Consider the following 16,030-nt stretch of genomic DNA (forward strand, 5'->3'; position numbering starts at 1 on the left):
CTTCGTTTATGGTTCTTTCTTCGTTCTTTGATTGCTATTTGTTTTCCATCTGATAGAAGGTTGATTTGGCTTGATAATCAGATCTATACTTTTTTTTTGGAAAAATTTCTTGGACAACACCTAAAAGTATCCAATATCTCAAAAATTTACTATACTTGGTCAAAATGTCACCGATGTCCCCTAAAAGTATCCAATATCTCAGAAACTTACCATACTTGATCAAAATATCAAAGACACTTCAAATGTTAAGCACAGTTAGTACCCAAAGGTGAAATATCCATTTTACCCCTTAGTTATTTAAATAAAAGAACAAAACTATCATTTCATCTTCTTTCCTAAATATCCATTTTACCCCTTAGTTATTTAAATAAAAGGACAAAACTATCATTTTATCTTCTTCCCTCTATGGCTGCGGCTCCGGTGACCATCACCTGCTCCGGCTACAGCGACCATTACCAGCGGCAAGGAAAAAAAGTCTGAAACAGGGATGGATTTCCCTGAGCTAGGGAAAACCAAGAGCCGATCCTCCTTAGATTTTCTTGCAAGTCGTCGAAATCGAAACCTCGCCCTGCTCTTCCTCTGCAACTCTGATATGTCTCACTTTGTTTTTCTTTCTCCCTGCCTTCTCTCTCTCTTACAACGCTTCTGTACATTGAATGGCCCTGCGGCGCTGCACTGACGCCTTTTTTTTCCCTTCCTTTCGTGTGCGCCAGGTTCTGTGGTAGGCGGTGGCGGCCGTAATCACTAATCAGTGGTTAATGGGAGAGATACGAGAAAGAAGAAGAAAAGAAGTAGAAGTTGATGCGAAGGGACGGAACTATATATAAGTTTCGCTCATGGTGAATCAAGTTCTTGGATATGAAAGTGGAGATAGATTAATTAATTATCCATCTTCAATCATCAAAACAAGATGAACTTTCTACAATAGAAACTGAAAACTCAGAAAAATCTCTAAAACTGGGCATTCTATGAGTATGATTCAGATTACAGATCTCACATTCTAAAACTATGCAAGGTAGGGTTCATCATTTCGAATCCTTGGAACAGTCATTCAAAATACAAAAAGACCAACGAAACAAGAATCCTTTGGAAGAGTTTAAGATCCAGCAGATTCAGATTCCCCTTGATCATCCATCCCATCAAGAATCAAAAAAGAGAACATCCAAAGTCATAGAACCCCCCCCCCCCCCCAAAAAAAAGCAATATCTAGCAGTTCAAGAATGGTAATTCCAAGCTTTCAGTTTCTTTCCAATTTCAAAAGAAAGATAAGAATCCACATAAGCATACTGCACCTGATCCTTTGTAAGACTCCGATCGTCCCAGCGGCTCTTACCAATAAACTCAGGCTTCTTGATTCCATGAAAACCAAGAATTTCGCTCGCCATCGTCTCCATCGAAGCACCCCTACTGTTGGTCATCGAACCAAGTTCCACGATACGAGTCACATTCAGGTTGTAATTGTTCTTAAGCGTATCAGAATCAACATAATTCCTGACCCCAACAAAAGTAGTAAAAGGATCGGAGAGGAAACTCCTCAGAATTCAAGGAATGTTATTTGCGTGTATGATTTGGAAGACGAGGCACTGGCGACCAACACATAATTGCTGAGTTGCTGCAACTTTGTAAGACAGATCCCACGATGAAACTGTGAAGAGCAACCGCACCGAATACGGTTAGGGTTTTAATTTGTAGAGTTAGGGTTTTTATGGGGTTGGATTGCTGAGAGCGAGGTCGGGAGGGGAAGACTGGAGAGGATGGTGGCGGGGTTGCAGGGGAGCAAGAGAAGGAGGGCTGGACGGGGTGGTGGTGGTGGTGGTGGTGGTGGTGGCGGCGGTCGAAGAAACAGCAGCAGGGGAGCAAGAGAAGGAGGGCTGGTGGTGGTGGCGGTGGTGGTGGTGATGGTGGTGAAGAAGGAGAAGAAGGAGAAGAAGAAGGGGAGAAAAAAAAGGAATAAAACAGGGTATTATAGGGATTTCACTGTGGTAAGGGTAATTTCACCATTTAAAAAGAGTTAACAGACACTTAACTGCAGAGACTAACAGAGTGGACTAAATTGATACAAATTCATAAAAATAGGGGGTGTCTGTGACATTTTGACCAAGTATGGTAAGATTCTGAGATATTAGATATTTTTAGGGGGTGTCCATGAAATTTTCCCTTTTTTTTTTGGTAGATACGGTTCTCAATTATTGAAGTGCATTTAAGATGTTATGCTCAAAATGGCCTTTACCTAAACCCTCTATGACAATATATAAGGAAAGTCAGGTACAAGTAACTGACTTTACTAGTTCAACGAATAGAAATTGGGCGATTGAGAGAGAATATATAACCATGGCGAACCAAAATTGGCAATTGAGAGATAGTATATAAGAAAAGGGAAAAAGATCCAAGCTTGGTGGCGTCCCCTACGACCTATCACAGGCTAGGCACCATGAAGTGACGCCCCACATACCCAAGCACACTCCCCAATTGCTCCAGACGCTAGTATAGAGACCATGCAACCAAGTGACAATCTCATGCCCATAAGAAAAATAGCAGTAACCGACTAAAAAGTTCGGAGAACCGAAGCAGGCAGTTGAGAGACAACATAAAAGGAAAGTGGTATCAATCGTTTACAACTTTGGTGAATCGAAACTGGCGTTTGGGAGTTGGAAGAAAATGAAAGAATTCAGTTATTTACAATGTGGTGGAAATAATACAGTTCAATCATTCATCGCGTTGAGGAAATCGAGGGAATCAAACCTATAACAATGTAGTGGAAATAATATAGTTCGATATTTAACCATATGGCTGAAAAACTAGAAATAATAACCTTTTGTGTTAGGGTTTAACTGTTTAAGAATGGAAGAAAATAAATAATAAAATGAAATAAAAGAAAAAAATATTTACCTTCTAACTGACTCTAAAATGAGGACAAAGGATGTTCCCAGCTCAGGGGTATAGTTTCCACAATAGTTGATCAGGAAGTACCCACACTATTTCTGTGCATTCTGGACCTCAGAGTTTCTTAGGGTTCCTAGGGGCGTGTTTTGTTGAAGGTGTAGGACAAGTTAGATTCTGATTTTGGATTTGCTTCATACGAATCTCATGTGGATTCGTAGTTGAGAAAAAAAACTGTTTGGTTACCTTGAGTCTATTAGTCAGAATCATCCTAAATCCATCTGTAAAACTGTTTGGTTACCTTGAGTTCTAGAAAATGCATATTTAGCCTCTAAGAAGGGAGAATGAGAAATGCGATGAACTCTTTCCACAGATGAGAAGCTCAAGAATAAGGACGAAAACAAAAGAAGTGAAGAAGCATACTAGAATGAATTCGAAGAAGAATTCTTTGCCGGTAACAATGGACACAAACAAACACTCATAGTCGCTCCGCTCTTCTTGTTTTCCAAATCCAAATCTGTGATGTGTTTCCCCTGATTTCAAGCCTCTACTCTGCACATGAGAAACTAGGGTTCAATCAGAGAGAGAGAGAGAGAGAGAGAAGATGAGTGGGGGTTGAAGGAGACCTGCCAAAAAATTTTCTTTGAAGCTTGTCTTCCTCGCTCAATTGCAACACTCAACTGCAAACTTGGGTTTTTGAAATTTTTGGTCTCGATAGGTGGATTCACCAATGAATTCACCTTTAAATACCAAGATGGTTTTAAGTGGATTTGTTGGTGAATTCACCTCTTGGGTGAAATTTTATTGGATTCTCAATATAGCGTTAAATGTGGACTCGCATGGATCTGCGGATTCAAACATGAAATTGTGTTCCGAGAAACCAAATAAGAAAAAAAAAAGATTCCAAATTTGACGAGATCTGACTCGTCAGACACCTTCAACCAAACACGCCCTAGAGCTTTCTAGGGTGTTCTGAGGTTTCCTATGGTTACCTAGATTATCTTAGAGTTTCTTAAGGTTTGTATGATTTTTGGGATTTTTCAGGATGTCTGGGTTTCTCTGCTAGGTTTCTTGGGGGTAAAAAGGGGTTAAAAATGAGAGCCCCCCTCCTATTTATAGAGAAAATTTCCAGCCTGTTGCAGCGCGTTTGGCAGTCAGGCTGCTCGACACCATGGTTACCACAACATCGACTTGGTCGTCGAAGTCAGAATTGGAGTTGCCTTGCTTTTTTAATTCTTTCGTGAGAAGTACCAAGAGTAGGAAAGCAACTACTCATCTTATTTTACTCAACAGAGACCTTGAAGCCTTGACAATGTTCGATGAAATGCCTCTGCATTCTAAAGTAAAGAATGCATTTTAATCAAATATGTACCCAAACAATGTTCTAATTCAAAGCTAGGAATGCATTATACATTTCTAGAATGGAAATGCATACCAAACACATTCCTAGACATTCAATCCCGGATCTCATTAAAACTTGGGTCCATGACATCAATAGAAGGTTACGGCATCGATTCTCCTGGTTTACATATTGTGTAAAAAAAAGGGTAAAGTACATGTACCCCCTATAATGCACCCAGTATTCCTCGTACCCTCCTAAGCTTTTGATAAGTCCACGTACCACCCCTCAATATTCCACGTACCACCCTTGCTTTACCCCCTAATGCCATTTAGGTCCACACCAGGTATTAAATGCTAAAAGATGACCAAACTACCTTTTCTTCTATCTTTTCTAAAATTTGAAAAGACTTAATTGCCCTGACCTATTTGCAAAAATTTGAAAAGACCAAAATGCCCTCATCTTCCCCAAATCATCATCTTCTTTTACATACCCACCACCACCACCCACCATGAAGCCCCACCTCACTCTCTCTCTCCTCCTCTACTTCCTCCACCTCTTGTTGAGTTGGGAGCCGGAGCCGCAGCCACAGCATCCCTGATTGTGGGCTTAAATCGACGGAGACCGATTACAATGCCAATTCGTATTGGATCATTAGGGTTTAGATTGATTCCGCTTGAATTAGAATCGACGGAGTTCAATCTCATTTCCAATTCCATTTACTTGAACCATGTGCTTCACTGCATCTAATTTGAGAGTGTTTCAATAAATGAAGTGGGGTTTTTCATAGATTTCTTCTATCGAGGATATGATTCCATGTTTTTTGTTAATTTATGAGAGAGAGTTCTCTCAGCACTTATCAGGGAAAAAACAGGCTCTCTTAACAAGTGGCATAGAGGAACCAACCAACGAGATGCGATAAGATGGTGATGGAGAAGTTGGGCATTTCTTGTGACCCAGATGGCCAGAAGCTTCAGGAGAAATTGGGTTTGGACGGGCTTTTGTTCCTGTTCGAGGAAAAGGAGCCAACCTCCGAGGAGTTGAAGGAAGCTTTTGAGGTGTTCGATGAGAACAGAGATGGGTACATAGATGCAGAAGAGCTAAGGAGAGTTCTCTGCGATCTGGGTTTCGTGAAAGGATTGGAGTTGGAGGAGTGCAAGAGGATTCGGGCTTTTCCTCTCAGGTTGAACATTCAAATCATCACCAAATACAAAGTCGTTTCGGGATTGGAGGAGTGACTGAAAAAAACCAGAGTAAAACTGGAGAATTCTGATCCTCGAATTGAGAATTGTTTGAAATATAGGGAACCCTAAAAAACCAACTAAATAGAAAGGAGAGACGGGAAATGTTACAATCTTCTCCATTGGAAGGTAATATTGGTTGCTGAGACAAAAAGGGTGAAGAAGAATTGGAGAGGAAACAGATTTTATTACTAACGAAAGGCAGTTCTTGAATGACGATGTGCGTAAGAGGAGGGAAGGGGAGTTGGGTTTTACACATGAGAATGAAATCGTCTTGGAACTTAGAAGGCATCTGAGGATGAAAGATGTGGTGGGTCAATGTTCAAAGTTTCGGGATTGAAAAAAATCGCCGTTAATGGTGGGTGGTGGGTATGTAAAAGAAGATGGTGATTTGGGGAAGATGAGGGCATTTTAGTTTTTTCAGTTTTTAGCAAATAGATCAGGATAATTAGGTCTTTTCAAATTTTAAGAAACATAAAAGAAAAGATATTTTGTTTATCTTTTAGCATTTAATATTTAGTGTGGGTTTAAATGGCATTAAAAAATAACACAGAGATGATACGTGGAATATTAAGAGATGGTACGTAGATTTATTAAAAGCTTAAAAAGGTACAAAGAATATTGGATGCATTATAAGGATATGTGTACGTTACCCTAAAGAAAAAGACCCTCTCTCCCTTGGTAGTTGTAGGTTTCCATCGACTTGTCTTTGTATTCTTTGTCTAACTTAGATTAGGATAGACCCAAAAATAAAAAATGCCATTAACAAGACCCTCGCTTGGGAAAGAGGATTTTTTGTCCTTTTAAGTTAATGGAGAAAGTCGGCTACGAGCCGAAGAAGTCGAGGAGTAAACCAGAGGGATGATGTTACTTTACGGGTTTAATTGTTTAAACTTTATTTAGATGAAATCAAACACTTCACCTTTATTTCATTGTCAGAGTTCTGGCTGGATCCAGCTCACTTAAATAAAAAAAAAAAAGAAGAGATATTTCATTATTGGCCAAGAGATGACCTTCTACGTACGTGAGGCTGTGGGGGTGATCGAGAATGTTCCCTCCCCACTTCATCAGGTCATCCCTCCCTCCTCCCTCGCATGCGCCTACCTTTCTCTCTCTCGGGCTTATAAATACAGCGTTTTTAACCCCCAATTTGCTCACACCACAACTTCACACAAGTTACTTCCCCCACAATAGAGTCAGCTCTTGTTTGAGTCTAATTTCCTTCTCTACAAATCCTCCACTATGGCTGTTGTTACAAGAAACGTTCTTGTTGCTTCCCTACTTCTCCTCTCTCTTCTCGTTCTCCCACTCGTTGAGGCTGACCAAGTGATGGCGATGAGACTCTCAACTCCCAGTTCTGGCACACAGAGCCCTGTTACTAAGACCACCACCATAGGTAAATTTTAATCTTATACTTAATAACTCTTAGTAGTTCTTCAATTCCTCTAATTCTGATAGACGAATTATAAAATTAATTGGTATTCCATGCAGATTGTGGATCGACATGTGTTGCGAGGTGCCAACTATCATCAAGGCCTCGCCTATGCAACAGAGCTTGCGGGACTTGCTGTTCCAGATGCCAATGCGTCCCTCCTGGCACCTCCGGCAACTACGATGCCTGCCCCTGCTACGCCAACATGACCACCCATGGCAACAGACGCAAATGCCCTTAAATTATAAAATCCACTCCATTTTCGATCTCTTCAATCACTTTCCTAACTCAGCGTACTGTTATAAGCTATGGATATAAATGTATGTAATAACTCAGTAAGTCTAGAACTTTCTCTTCTCCCCTGCCTACCCCCCTCTTCTCTCTACCTTTTATCTTCTTCTTCTTGTTGGTGTCATTATAATCATGTAATAGTGTAAATTGTTTGAATAATAGTGTAAGGAAAAATACTTTTAATATGTTCTAGCGGTGTAAATGAATAGTCAAAATCTGTTTTTGTATTCGTGTTCGTATCTGTTTAGTATTATCCGAATCCGTCGAAAAATTAAACGGATGTAGATACGGATAGGTTATAGTTATCCGAAAGATTATATTGATATGTAAACGGATAAAATATTTGATCAGTATCCGTATCCGTTTAATACTATTCGAATCCATCCGATAACTAATTGGATGCGAATGTGGATAGAACACTATCCAAACCGAATCCGATCCATTTACAACCCTAATTATAAGTAATTACAGAAAATTTCAAACCTAAAATGTCACTCACGGGTAAAATTTGTGTCTTTTAATACTCTTTAATTTAATTAACATGAAAAAAAAGAGAAAAACAAACAAGATGAGCATGCAAAAGCTTAACTCCTCTTGGGAGTGGATGACAGGCCACACAGCTATTACCCAAAAAAAGACAGGCCACACAGGTACCCAAATTGAAACATGTACAATTAATATTGAATCAATCATTATTAATGTGTGGTGATAAGGTTCTACTATTCATTTATGTCAGTCACAAATCTAATTTGAAACTACGGATGTAAATGGATCCTTATTATAACAACAAAAAAAAAAAGAAGAGGAATGTAAATGAATAATCAAAAATTCGAATCCGAGTCTGATTAGTATTTGTATTTTTTCAAAGATATTTTAAAAAAAATCAGAGTACTCTTATAAAAATCCATTTGGATAAAAGTTTGAATATTTAATAATAAAAAATTAAATAAATAATGATTTTGACGATTTTTGAAGATTCAACAGGAGATTTTAAAATATGAGAAAAAAAGAATCATGGTCTAAGAGACATGAATTGAGAGTGAATTATATCCGTTAAGGGGAGGAAGGTCCAGGTTACACAGGATAAAGATGTAAACGAATGATTGAAAATCCGAATTTGATCCATATTTGAATCCATTTAGAGGTATCCATATTTGATCGGGGAATATCTAGATCCGATCACATCCGAGCCCAAGCAGAATCTGATCTGTTTACATCCCTACTTGACAAGCCATGCTTGCCGTGTCATTTTCTGCAACCCTTATTGTGGTGTGGTGGGAGCTTCATCATCATCGGTTTATAGATAACATTTTAACTTGCCGTTGCAGTGAAGTTGCCAATTCTTCAAGGTTGGGACTTGTGAACTGCAGAGATAAACTAATTAAGTAGTGTTCACCAAATTAAAGGTTTTACTAGCCTAATGATCATAGATAAACTTCCTACCTGCGATGCCTTTACATCAGAAATCCATAAAATAGGGGGTAGATGTGGTCCAGTTATTATTGTAGAAAGAGATTTGAATACACTTTTAGATATCTCGTTTACACAATCAAATCAATTTGATAACATCTCATGGGTTCCTCCCCTTAAATGATAATATTTGATTATATATGTTTACAGGGTGAGTGTTCTCTGTGTGGGATGTAGGGCCACGCCGTGTGTGTAGTCAATAAGAGTCCACACATTGGCACATTGGGGATGAAATTTCTACCATTAATGAGGGCGTGTCAATCATTTCACCCTTGCGCCCCATGCAAAGAACATTTCTCCATGTAAAAAATTGTAGTTAGTAGAAAATGAGAAAAATGTCCTTAAAAGGATATAAGATTCATTGTAAAGAATGGTCAATAGGTTTTGGTACAACCTTAGAAGAGCCGTGGCTACATTATTGGGTACAATATTGATCCAAAGCTTATCTCAATCACTAAGCCCTCTTCCCTTTCACCCCCTCATTAAAAACAAAAAAATCACAGAGCATGCATTCACTTTGTTTTTTTTCTTTTTTCTTGGTGTAACCATGATTGGTTACATGGAGCCTCTCAAAGTGAGGATGTGACCTTCATATAAGACAGGCGACAAGTAATTGTGAGGGTATTTTTATTTTAAGATGATATTTTTCTTCAACATGCAGTAAAGGTTCACCACGTCATTCTATAATTTACAAACTCTTTTATGGAGTTTTAATTAATATATTACTTAAAATACCTCTTTGATATCTTTTCGTGTGCATCTGAAGTCCTATAGTGGATAAATTTCCATTCCCTTGAGGAAAACTTGATCCTCTTTTTTTTATATGTAATGTTTTGGTAAAGAGTTTATAATGAAAATATGAATATCATAATCATCTTTTGTCTTATATGTAGTATTTTCATGTCTTTTTATTATTTACGATATAGAATAATGACAATTTGGTTCATTTTAATTTTCAATTTCGATACTAATTTGACACCCTTAACTCATGAAGACTCATCATCAATCATGGAAGAATTAAGTAAACCTAAATTTTCAGCAGAATTATTATGTTTTTTTTAAAGTTACACCTAAATTTTTTGCTATTTGATTTGATACGATGAACACTTGCGAGTGGTACATTAATTAGTGGTCCTTACATACAATACTATCCCCATACCTATATGGTGGGACCCATTTAGTTGGGTAAGGGCAACTCTATCAATAGTCTCCCTCATGTAATATTTACATAATATAGATGATAAAGACAAATTAAGTACGCATTATTTGACCCAAACTGAGTTGACTGGTTTCAACATAACGGGACAGCTAGGTTAGGAGCTATCCCTTTTTTGTTTTGTTTTTTTTGTTTGATAGTAAGTTAGGAGCTATCCTGATGCCATTGGTTTTACGGCACGAAGCTCTATAGAGAAGTCTGGATTGGATGCCAGGGTGGGACTGTTCCAGTTTTGCCGAAGCTGAACGATTCTCCCCAAGCTTTACTTTGAGGGTTTTTATCAAATGCTCCCTGAAAATGTCTATTTGTCTAAATGCCTCCTTGCAATTTTTCTAATTTAAACTTTTCCTTATAAATTGTAGCATTTTGGTTCTATCCATTAATTTGGATGTTAGACGTTAATTTTAAGGTATGTAATGATCAAAATGCCTTTTGACAAAAACCAACAAAAATTAAAATGTAAAGTGATCAAATTGCCCTCGGCTATCCCCAAATGATTGAGAATTTGAAACTGAAAATCGAACCCTAAACCATTTGGGGAAGTAGAATCTAATTTCAGTTGATTGTTTCTACTACTGTCATTAATATTTCTGCATATTTTGGTCTTCTAAACATATTTATATGGTTTCTTCGTTTCTTGAAATTGAATTCTGGTTCTGCATCTCTGTTCTTGAGTTTCCAGGATCAATTAGGATTTGTTCAGATCTCAGAATTTATTCACCGGATTGATCTAAAATTTTAGGATTATGTTCCCTCATATTAATTGATCCTTCGACTAGATTTTTACTCATATTTGAATTGATGATTTTATTATATTGGTTTTTTCTTGAATTCTGGAAAAATTTCCTAGTCTGCGATTGAACCACATTACAGTTTCACACCACCAGATCAACCGATCACACCCTTGCTGAATCGCATAAGGAGAAAACAGTTCCACAACACCAGATCTCACACACACACACACACACACACACCTGATCATCAGATCGCACACTAGATCACCAAGCCCTTGTTTCTAATTGTAATTAACAAGTGATGAACTCAACACAGTCCACCACATCGGTACCAATGACCATTGCTGTGCATACCACTAAACTGAGACAAAAGAAGAATCTCAGCCAACCTTATCTTCTCTACCAGCCCCCACTTGTTCGCAAACCCCCCCTCCTTCCCCTGAACTTGTTAGGGTTCTTAGAATTTAGAATAAGAAGAAACGAATTTTCCGCTGAGTTTGAAGTTTGAACAGAACGGAACGAAACGAAACAAAATTTTGATATTCTATTTGATTCGGTCTCCAGCAAAGGAAAAGAGATTGAGTTCATCATTAAGGTTTGAATCAGCTCTGGTTGGAAATCAGTTTTCGAGATTCATTTGCAGGGAAAAAAATTTCAGATGGGTAGCACCCTAACCGATTTGGGAAAAAAATATCAATTTCAACCCTAATCCATTTGGGGAAGATGAGGGCATTATGGTCATTTTATTATTTAATTTTGGTGGGTTATTATCACAAGGGCATTTTGGTCATTACAAATCCTAAAACTAACGTTGAACATTGCAAGGGGGCTACAATTTATTGAAAATAGGGGGGAGTTTACGATTAGAAAAGTTGCAAGGAGGCATTTAGACAAATGTGTATTTTTAGGGGGCATTTGACAAAAACCCTTACTTTTAAGCATGAAAAAAAAACTGCATTGAAACCTGTCGAAATCATTGAATTAATTCAGTTTTGCAGGTTTCTGAGATGAGTTGAAAATGAATTTTATAAAATTCTTGGATTTGATCGGGTTTCAATGGTTTCGAGCAGTTTCGACTGGTTTCGATCATATTTTGATAGTTTTGATACTTATGCCCATCGAAACTTGAAAAATCTTGATTCAAAACTAGGATAGACAGGTATTTAGGGCCTTACCCCAGCATTAGGCAGCCCTTGTACCATATGGTATTTTGGGTGGTGGTACTGACTCACATCAAACATTAAATTTAAAAGGAGTTACATTGATAAGCTCCAGCTTCCATTCAACAACAGATGTTATAATTAAAAAGGAAAAACTAGTATAATAGAATGATTCCTAGTAACTGTTTAGGTATTCGTCAAACGGCCAATTTTATTGAGTAGTGTCTTTGATCAAGAGTTGTTCATATAAGGGGTTGTTCCACTTCCACCACCAGGAACTGTAACCTTTGCATTGGGAAATATGAGTGCATTATGAGTTATATAAAATGGAAGTAAAATAAGCAAAATTTCGGTAGTGATATATTTCTGTCAAAGAGGACTAAACAAAGATTCATGGTTGGTGGGTATCCTGTCATTGTTATTAGCATTTAATCATGTTTAGCTTTTATAAATAGTCCAACGAAGTTGGAAGTGATGGGACCATGGATGGATGGATTGTTAGACAGATTATAATAAGGGTTTCAAATCCATTAAGAAGAGAGATTGAACGGTCATGACTATTGGGAGCATTCCAGTGAATGATTTTCAATGAATGGTTTTCAATGAATGGATTCCAATGAATGGATTTCTAGTGAATGTGTTTCGGTGAATGGGTGCCAGTGGATCTATATGATCAAGGCAATTCAGCCATTCAACACAACATTATTTTTTGTTTTAATTCTCTCTTTCTCTTGCAACCAGAATCTCTTTAGAATTCGAAGTTATTTCTTCAGTGTTTTGTTGATGTTGAAGGTAAATTTGCTTCAACAGTGTGGAGGCTTCTTTAAAACAACGAATTCGCGTTCAGAGCAATTTATAGTTTCCTTCTTCAAACAGAATTTTATCTATCATGGATGGATGGATGTGGGTCATCCCCTCTCCCCCCACCTCTCTTTAATAAGCCCTCAAGAGAAGCAGTAGACGAAGCCATTGTTTATATTCTTTGGTTCAGTAATATATATTACATTATTCATGACCATATAAAGAAGTTGTATTATCAATCCTGAGGTATGCTTGTTTGCAGAAGCTTAGAAGAACAGTTGAATCAATCAGGTGTAGTTTAGACTATAGAGAGAGGTCAAAAGACAAAGAGCAAGAGTACCTTGGTGGAATTACTTTGGCAGGCCAAGAACACATGGGCCATCGGCCATGGGCCATTCCCATTAATTAGAGAGATGATTCCTTACTGGACTCACAATGAGAGTCAAATGTCAATCAAGGTAGGAACAAAGGAACAGAGTCCCTGACCAGGATCAAAGTAAGTGAAGATTGTACAATGCATCCGGAACCACTTAAAGTGGACAGACTCAGACTACATACACAAGGCCACAGAAGAAAGCTCAACTATGATTTTACTGTTTACTTTGTGTTATCAGAAATTTTAGAATACAGTGTTCTGTGTCTCGAATTCTTCTTATACACGTTTCGAAGATTGACTTGCTCTGACATTTTTTTGGTGGTGAGTCAAATGAGATTTTTTCTGAGATTTGTGATGATAATAGTGGGCTAGCTTAAGGTTTTTTTGTATTAAAATTTTTACCTGATGGAGAAGTACTTATATTCTTTATGCCTCTTTGAATATTTTTGAGAGATTTCTATTATAATTTTCTTCTATTATATAATGAAATGTCTTCAATTTGATTTATGAACGTAACACATCACATTGTTATGTGAACCACGTTAAATTTAAGTATAATCTATCTTTGCTCTATTTTTGTTTTATTCGTGTTTGTTGGTATTTGTTCACTGTGAATGAGAAACAAACAAACCAAACAGGTCCGCAAGCAGGTGTGGAATAGATATACATGGTATTCAGTGGATTTGACTCTTTTCACTCTTTTTCGCACACTTGTAAGTTTGTATATTTCTCAGTTCTCACCACCGACTCCCAAGTCCCAAGACCCATTTCCTAACTAATTCTTTTCTTTCTTGTCGTCTTGCAGGAAAAGAAGAAAAATTTTAAAAATTAAATAAATAAATAACACGTGTGCTGTCTATGCCTTCCCCTTGACGGCTGGACCTGGATTGGATTGCTGTGTTGTGCTTTATTCTTACCAAGCTTTTTTGTTTTTTTTTTTGGTAATATTATTCTTAGTAAGCTAATTTTATCAAAAAATTAGTGGACAATATAATACAAAAGCCTTTGTACACGTGCGGTTATAATAGTATTGGTTCTATATTCTTATTTTTAGCTTGGCGGCTCGGTTCGGCTCTCTTCTTGATTATTGCTTAGCCATGAAAAATAATTAATCATCTTAAATTTTAATGGAGAATTTTTTCATACACGATTGTGTAAGCCGTGTATATGAGAGGGTGGGAGTTTCAAGACATTAATTAATGAGTGAGGATTTATGACTTTTCCAATTCTTTGTGCGAGGAGACATGATCGTGCATGCTTACATATCTATCCCTTGCAAATAGGAATGTAAACGGATCGAATTTGGCTCAGATAGTGTTATATCTTCATCTGCATTCGATAAGCTTTCGGATGGATTTGGATAGTACTAAATGGATACGGACATAGATACGGATCAGATATTTTATTTGTTTATGTGTAAATATAGCCTATCTGTATTTATATCCGACTAGTTTTCGGATGAATTCGGATAGTGCTAAACATATATGGACACGGATACGGAAACAGATTTCAGTTATTCATGCAAGGTTCAGAATCCAGGTATTAGTCTCGGTATCGATCATGGCCAAAATCTTTTCAAATCGGTCAAAATCGGTTCAGATCAGTCAAAGACACTCAAAAAACGTTTTTTTATGGATCGACTCATGTAACGGTCAGGATCGATAAATGTTGTGAAATTAAATCGGATTGGCCGATATTCTTTGAATCGAATTGAATCAGTATCAATAAGTATCGTTTAAAATAATATATATAAATTTAAAAAATATTTTAAAAAATAAAAAAAAATGAAAAAGATTATGTTTACCTCATTGAAAAAATTACATCCACCTCCCTAGAGGGAGTAGGTGTAATTTTTTCAAACTACTAAGGGTTGAAGTGACGTTGACACTTGACATAAAAAATATAATATTTTATTTACATAAAAAAATGATAAATATAATGTATTACAAAGTATAAAATTAGCAATCGCACTCAGAATATTAATGAAAGGAGTGTAACGAAGTGTCGCTTCGGGAAACATGGGTATTGAAAATCTTAAAAACCCTTGGGTTTCCAATTTTGAAGGAATTTCTGCCAAAATGACGATTGGGGCAGTGGTTTGTATATGATTTCTTTGTTTACGGTTCTTTCTTCCTTTTTTTTTATTACTATTTGTTTTCCATCGGATGGAAAATTGATTTAATTTGATAATCAGATCTCTGTTTTTTTTTTTTTGGTAGATACGATTCTCAATTATCGAAGTGCATTTAAGATGTTATGCTCAAAATGGCCTTTACCTTAACCCTCTATGATAATATATAAGGAAATTTAAGTAGAAGTAATTGACTTTACTAGTTCAGCGAATAGAAATTGGGCGATTGAAAGAAAATATATAAGCATGGCGAATCAAAATTGGCAATTGAGAAATAGTATATAAGAAAAGGGAAAAAGATCCCAGCTTGGTGGCGTCCCCTACGCCCTCTCATAGGCCAGGCACCATGAAGTGACGCCCCACATGCCCATGCACACTCCCCAACTGCTCCAGACGCTAGTATAAAGACCATGCGATCACACAACGAATTCATGCCCATAATAAAAATAGCAGTAACCCGCTAACTAGTTCGAAGAACCGAAGCTGGCAGTTGAGAGACAACAAAAAAAGGAAAGTGGTATCAATCGTTTACAACTTTGGTGAATCGAAACTGGGATTTGGGAGATGGAAGAAAATGAGAGAATTCAGTTATTTACAATGTGGTGGAAATAATACAGTTCAATCATTCATTGCGTTGAGGAAATTGAGGGAATCAAACCTATAACAATGTAGTGGAAATAATATAGTTCGATATTTAACCATATGGCTGAAAAGCTAGAAATAATAACCTTTTGTGTTAGGGTTTAACTGTTTAAGAATGGTAGAGAATAAATAATAAAATGAAATAAAAGAAAAAAAATTTACCTTCCAACTGACTCTAGAATGAGGACAAAGAGATGTTCCCAGCTCAGGGGTATAGTTTCCACAGTAGTCAGGAAGTGCGAAGTGCCCACACTATTTCTGGACATTCCAGACCTCAGAGTTTCTCAGGATTCCTAGGGGCATGTTTGGTTGAAGGT

The 16,030-nt window shown here is 37.2% G+C and overlaps 1 protein-coding gene across 2 annotated transcripts in view; it reads left to right on the forward strand.

Annotated features, from left to right (window-relative positions):
- Positions 1–6,683: 6,683 nt before the first annotated feature.
- LOC122661020 (gibberellin-regulated protein 1-like) overlaps positions 6,684–16,030 on the forward strand; it is a 28,467-nt gene continuing 19,120 nt past the window's right edge. The window contains exons 1-3 of one of the 2 annotated variants that reach the window (XM_043856318.1): positions 6,684–6,856; positions 6,952–7,134; positions 13,138–13,146. In XM_043856318.1, coding sequence (XP_043712253.1) covers positions 6,703–6,856; positions 6,952–7,133 — 336 coding nt within the window. In that variant the 5' untranslated portion in view covers positions 6,684–6,702 and the 3' untranslated portion in view covers position 7,134; positions 13,138–13,146. Of the gene's footprint in view, positions 6,857–6,951; positions 7,147–8,428; positions 8,447–13,137; positions 13,147–16,030 lie in introns of those variants that run through there. The other variant, XM_043856317.1, reaches the window with a different exon arrangement.

Source organism: Telopea speciosissima, chromosome 5, assembly GCF_018873765.1.
Source record: "Telopea speciosissima isolate NSW1024214 ecotype Mountain lineage chromosome 5, Tspe_v1, whole genome shotgun sequence".
Taxonomy (NCBI): domain Eukaryota; kingdom Viridiplantae; phylum Streptophyta; class Magnoliopsida; order Proteales; family Proteaceae; genus Telopea; species Telopea speciosissima.